Source organism: Primulina tabacum, chromosome 14 (genome assembly GCF_025594145.1).
Source record: "Primulina tabacum isolate GXHZ01 chromosome 14, ASM2559414v2, whole genome shotgun sequence".
Classification (NCBI taxonomy): domain Eukaryota; kingdom Viridiplantae; phylum Streptophyta; class Magnoliopsida; order Lamiales; family Gesneriaceae; genus Primulina; species Primulina tabacum.
The window spans coordinates 6,307,151-6,313,669 of record NC_134563.1 but is presented as its reverse complement, the minus strand read 5'-3'; the positions used below and the strand labels follow the sequence as shown (position 1 = coordinate 6,313,669).

Sequence of the window (6,519 nt, the reverse complement as noted above, 5' to 3'; positions counted from 1 at the left end):
CTGGTATTGGTGGATATAGCTCTTGATGAACTTTTTACAAACTTTCTTCAAATCTCCTTTCTTTATTCTTCGAATAAGGTCCACGAGTAGAAGATTTGTTCTTTTTTCAAATAGCACTAGAATATTTGAAAGAAATTTTTACGTAGAAGATCGAAATTTGAGAGGTGGCTCAAACTTCTATTCAAAGAAGAGTGGCCGAAATTTTCATGCTTTGGGAGAGGGGATTTTCGAAATTCATGAAGGTGGAGGCTTGCTTGGTGGCTATGGTTATGGCCTCTCAACACGTTTTTATAATTAAACCATGATCTTAATACACATAATTAACATTAATGGGTTATATTAATTAATTGGGCTAGTCCAACTAATTTAATTAATTAATCAAAGTCCATTAAGAACTTTAATTATTTATTATGTTGGACTTGTACGCCTACAAGCCCATTAAACAAACTTCACATACACCAATTTTAATTTAATATTTAATAAACTCAAATTTTGAGCTTAATAAATTAAATTGATTATAAATTCAACATTTGAATTTATTATTTAAATTATAAATTCAACTCCTTGATTTTATCACCTCCAAAATTTAATATTTAATAAACTCAACTTTTGAGTTTAATAAATTAAATTCTCAAGTTTTTTAAATTTAACTCATTGAATTTATTCTCTCAAAATTTAATTATCATAAATTCAACTCCTTGAATTTACTATATCATAATATAAATTCAACTCCCTGAATTTATTCTCTCAACGGGAACAAACGATCCAGTGCTTGTGTGATCCTCAATGGTTCAGGGATACAGCTAGCCGTGGGTTCACAACTCCTTGTGATTCAGGACATAATCCTTTATTCGAGCTTACCCTTATTTGCCCCATTCTATGTATCAACAATTGATCATGAGAATGTCAGAAATCATATTTCTTATTAAACCCATCGAACCATGGTAAGAGCGTCTAGTAGCATCGCCCTATGATTCCCTAGGTATCACTGATAGTGCCTGCAAGAACCAGTCCATTATGATTAACGTACTGTACTGTCCCTTCATCTCATATATCTCGATCAAATCTGCAACCATTGGTTCATCAAGGGTTGCATATTAATTCGACAACTATGTAATAACTATAATAATGGCATCGTATATACTATTGGAGAATTTCTTCTCCAACGTACAGTCTCGTACTCTGGCCAGAGATTTCATGCACTATTATTTCATCAGATCACATAGGATATCCACACCCGTAGGTGAGCGGTGAATCCCCGACTACAATGTAGTACTGGCTCCTATATGTGTCGCAATTGTACCCAACCTCGCCACCTGATAACTCTCCTGGAGCCGGTAAACGATTCAAAGCACAGCCCTACCATGTAGAGCCTCAGTGTTGTCCCAGGTCGTAAGGACTAATGGTGTACAATCACAACCACCGACTTATCCCTCGATGAATGATAACCACTTGGAAAGTCCGAGGGAGGCTAGTTCGGTATAATCATCATGTGACTACCCATCTGCATGTTTGGACATCTCTATGCCCTTATCAAGAAACGCGATACACAACATCACAGATGCTAGTCTCGAGCTCAAGCGATCTTTATCCATGTTTTAGGCAGCTGAATCGACTAGGAACGAATTTAGATTATACAGTGTTTACAAATGAGTTTCAACATCGAATTACGATTCATTTGTATTAAAGAATAATCAAGGATTTTATCTATGCTGATTGCATATGTATACAGATAAAGCAAAACGAAACCATGAAAAGTTAAATTATATTAAAATAAAGATTTTTTATTTCACTTGAGTCAATAAATTCACTAGCCAACCAGTTGACTTGCAGGACATCTACTCTAATACAAATAAATACATAAATAAATATAGTTTTACTATGCTTAACAGTGCGCATTTATTTGCTCACCAACGAGGTATATATTCAATAGGTAAATTGTCATCTCATTGATTCAAAATAATATTGATACCCCCATAAGGATCTGGGTCATGGATAAACCGGGATATTAATTGAATAGCCTAGATCGGAGCTAATATGCCGGGAACTCTCCTCACTAGCCGGTCACTTCTTCTCCTCCCGGGTAATCAGTAGCCCGGGCTCTCATACAAGTACCCGGGAACTTCCACCTGGTCTACCTCTAGAATTGCACCGCACTCGAGTGTGATTGATATGGGGCTGTCTAATCTGCCAGAGCAACATGGGTTTGGAGTATTCTAGAAGTCATCAGAAGCTAAAGTATGGGCAGCCGACTTGCCATTACTTAGTAGGTGGCACTGAAAACTAGGTAATGATGAGATTTTCTACTATAAATAGCAGGTATGCATCTCATTTACAGATTCCGAAATCTTTGAAATCTCAAGCACCACATATATCATCACATATATTGCTTGTGTTCATCTTCAACCTGCTGACTTAAGCATCAGAGTGGTTACGCCGGACACTCCTCCGACTCCCATTCACGAGTTCCTTTCTTGTTTGCAGGTGTTACTGAAGCCATTATTTTCACTCAAATTCCTAAAAACTAAATTACTATTGATTTGATCCGGTAGAATCTCTTACCCGGCTCATCCATTTCACTAAGATCACATCATTTGCGTCATCTGTGGGAAATTTGAGACTAAGACTTTGATATGGCTCCTACAAGAAGAACTAACCAGGACACTTCCCGAGCTCCTGGAGATGGTGTGCATACTTTGGGACAAGGTGGTGCTCCTCCCACAGGACCTAATCTTGTCATTATGTCTCCGGAAGATCTGGCTCGCATGGTATCCGAGGCAGTGAAAAAAGTTATGGTCCAGAAAGACCCTTTTCGTCATTCTACCCCTCCGGGTAGGGAGCAAGAGCAAGAGCAGGAGATGCGAGAAGAGGATGGGGAGTCTAGTGCCGGGTCCAAATCCCCGACTGTGGCGGAAGAGCTGTTGGAGTTGAGACAGAAGATGAAGGTTTTGGAGGGACAGTTGGAGGGCCGTAGTCTTTCTCGGGCAGTTGCCAAAGGATGTCCATTTGCTGAAATTATCGTCCGGGAACTTCATGTTTGCCAAAGTTAAATACTACGATGGCAATGCAGACCCGGAGGAACATCTGGCCAGATTCGAAAATATGGCCATGTTACACTGTTACTCTGATCGAATCAAGTGTAAGGTGTTCCTGACAACGTTGGTGGATTATGCTTAAAGATGGTTCGATGGGTTGGCCCCTCAAAGTATTAATTCTTTCGAAGACTTCCCGAAGGTGTTCTTACACCATTTTAGTAGCAGAAAGAAATACAAAAAGACTGTATTTAGTCTTTTTGAAGTCAAGCAGAGCCCGGATGGGAGTTTGAGGGCTTATATAAGGAGATTTAATAGAGTGACTCTAGATGTTCCCACCTGTGCCACCGAGACAAAGACAATTTCCTTCACCCAGGGCTTGAGGGAGGGTGAGTTTTTTCGATCATTAACCAAGAATGTGTCCGGGGATTTTGAGGACTTGTTGTCCTGGGCAGAAAAATATATTAACATGGAGGAAGCCCAGAAGCAAAAAAAAAAAAGCAGGGAGGAGAGAAAGGGGAGACCGGGTGGTAAAGCCCGAGGAGAGATGTCCAAGGAAAATCAGTCAAGGGCATTTTTCTCATCACGTGCTCTTGAAGATTATTCGGGACCGAGAGGTTCAGGAGTGCAGTAGGGATTTGCTGCCATCTCAGCAGTTAACTAGGTCCGAGAAAAATGGATTCTGTACTCTGCATGGGGTATGTTATCATAATACTAGTGATTGCAAAACTTTGAAGAGAGACTATGTCCCGCCCTCTATCCAGGGACATAGCCAATCCAACAAAAGGCCGAGAGTTTCGCCTTGGACTTCTCGGCAGCCAGGACCCAGAACCCGGGGTGATTGAAAAAATACCCCGAGAAATGACCCCGGTAGGAGAAGAGAACCGGAATTTGAGAGGAAGAAAACTTCACCCCCTGCTGCAGGTTTAATAAAGATGATATCAGGAGGCTCCACTGATGGAGACTCCAACCGGGCAAGGAAATCAAGAAGTCGGAGGGATTACATGGAAGTGGAAGGAATGAGGAGGAGTGAGGCGGTAATCAGATTTGGCCCTGAATATTTAAAGGGTGTAAATCTACCTCACGATGATGTCTTGGTTATCCAAGCCCGGGTGGCAAATTATGATATTCTGAGAGTCGGCACTTTTCGGCTTTGCTGACCATGTGGTTTATCCGGAAGGGGAGATTGTCCTGCCATTTAATTTGGGCTCCCTGGATCTTAAGAAGACAGTGATGACCACTTTCAATGTGGTGGATTCCCCATCATCATATAACATCATTTTGGGGCGGCCAGCTATGAATGAGCTGAGGGCCGTGGCATCCACCTATCACCAAAAGATCAAGTTTCCTGTGGGAGCCCGGGTGGGTGAAGTCCGGGGAGATCAACCTTCTTCCCGGAAATGTTACGTGGAAGCAGTCCGGGTGGACCAAAGTAAAGTTAGAAGGCCGGGAAGAAAGCAAGAATTGATGAGATAGGAAGGAGAGTAATGGAAAAGGGTGAGGTGCATTTTGCAGCTGAGGAGGAGTAGAAGGTTATAGAAGTCGGACCAGGTCAGCAGATCTGGGTGGCTCGAGACCTCAATCCATCCACCCGGATCAGTTTAATCAATTGTTTAAAAACTAATATGCATTTTTTTGCCTGATCCCAACATGAATTGACAGGGATCTCACCCCTAATATCGGAGCATCACTTAAATATTCTCCCGGGATCTCACCCGGTGAAGCAAAAAAAGAGGCACTTTGGTCCTGAGAAGGACAAAGTTATTGATGAATAGGTGAAAGATCTGCTAAAAGCCGGCCACATTCGGGAAATTCAATTTCCTACATGGCTCTCGAATATGGTGTTAGTGCCAAAATCCACCGGAAAGTGGAGAATGTGCGTGGATTTCCGGGACCTCAATAAAACTTATCCTAAGGATCATTATCCCCTACCCCGGATTGATCAGTTGGTAGACTCCACCTCGGGCTATGATTTGCTGAGTTTCATGGATGCTTACTAGGGGTACCATCAAATCCCCATGGCCAAGGATGATCAAGATAAGGCCAGCTTCATCACCTTGGGAGGTACGTTCTGTTACGTGGTAATGCCTTTCGGGTTGAAGAATGTCGAAGCCACCTACCAGCATCTTATGAACAAAGTATTTGAGAAGCAGCTGGGCCGGAATGTGGAAGTGTATGTGGATGATATTTTGGGCAAATCTAAGGAGGATGCAGACTTCATTACTGATTTTGAAGAAACTTTTGTAACTCTGATGCATTATGGAATCAGGCTCAACCCTGCCAAGTGTATCTTTGGCGTGAAGAGTGGCAAGTTTTTGGGTTTTATAGTGACACACCGGGGAATTGAGGTGAATCAAGAGAAAGTCAAGTCTGTATTGTGCATGTCATCTCCCCGATCTGTCAAAGAAGTGCAGAAGCTGACCGGGAGGATTGCTTCTCTTTCTCGATTTATATCCCGGTCAGCACACAGAAGTTACCCTTTCTTTCAGGTCCTAAGGAAGGCCCAAAAATTTAGGTGGGATGAAAGGTGTGAGCAGGCCTTCCAGGATTTGAAGATTCATCTTGCAGAGCTTCCTGTACTGGTCAAGCCGGAGCTCGGGGAGAAATTGTTTGTCTACTTATCTACTACAGAGTATGCTGTTAGCTCAATACTGATAAAGGAAGCAAGGCTCTGATCAGAAGCATGTCTACTATGCAATCATGCTCTGAGAGGCCCTGAGCTTCGGTACAGTGAAGTAGAGAAGATTTCTCTGGCTTTGGTTATGACTGCTAGGAAGCTGCGGCCATATTTCATGCCGTATCAGATCATAGTACTCACCAATAGCCCTTTGGGGAGGATTATGACTCACTCACAGGTATCCGGGCAGATGATCAAGTGGACAGTAGAGTTGGTCGAATATGATATTGAATATAAGCCCCGAGTTGCCATCAAGGCACAAGCCTTGTAAGATTTGCTATCTGCGATGGTTCAGCCCGATGAAGAGGAGGTATGGAGAGTTTTATTGGATGGGGCATCTAGCCTTGCTGGATGTGGAGTAGGGGTGGTAATAATATCTCCTCTAGGAGAAAAAGTTAAGTTGGCCCTGAGAATTGATTCTCGGGTGACTAACAATGAGGCTGAGTATGAGGCTGTTCTTGCCGGCATCAGAGCTGCCCGGGAAGTTGGAGCTTCCCGGATTATTTTGTACTCTGATTCACAGTTGATTACACAACAGATCAAGGGTGCTTATGAGGCTAAGGATGATAGGATGCTCAAATATCTACAGCTTATAAAAGCTTAGTCAGAAGTTTTTGTGGATTGGAGTATTGAACAAATACCCCGGGAGAAAAATAATGAAGCAGATGCTTTGGCAAAAATTGCTGCTTCTTTATCAGAAGCCGATACCCGGGAAGTGTTGCACGTTTCCCGGTTAATCCTCTCTACAGAAGAAGAAACATTGTCCAGCAACTGAGGACTCATGGATGACACCTCTCATAAAGTTCATTA

At 42.3% G+C, this 6,519-nt stretch overlaps 1 protein-coding gene across 1 annotated transcript; it reads left to right on the top strand.

The window, feature by feature from the left end:
• The first annotated feature begins 5,995 nt into the window (after positions 1-5,995).
• On the top strand, positions 5,996-6,313 carry LOC142523725 (uncharacterized). Its single transcript, XM_075627459.1, has one exon. It carries the CDS (start codon positions 5,996-5,998, stop codon positions 6,311-6,313), a length of 318 nt encoding a protein of 105 aa, XP_075483574.1.
• The last annotated feature ends 206 nt before the right edge of the window (positions 6,314-6,519 follow it).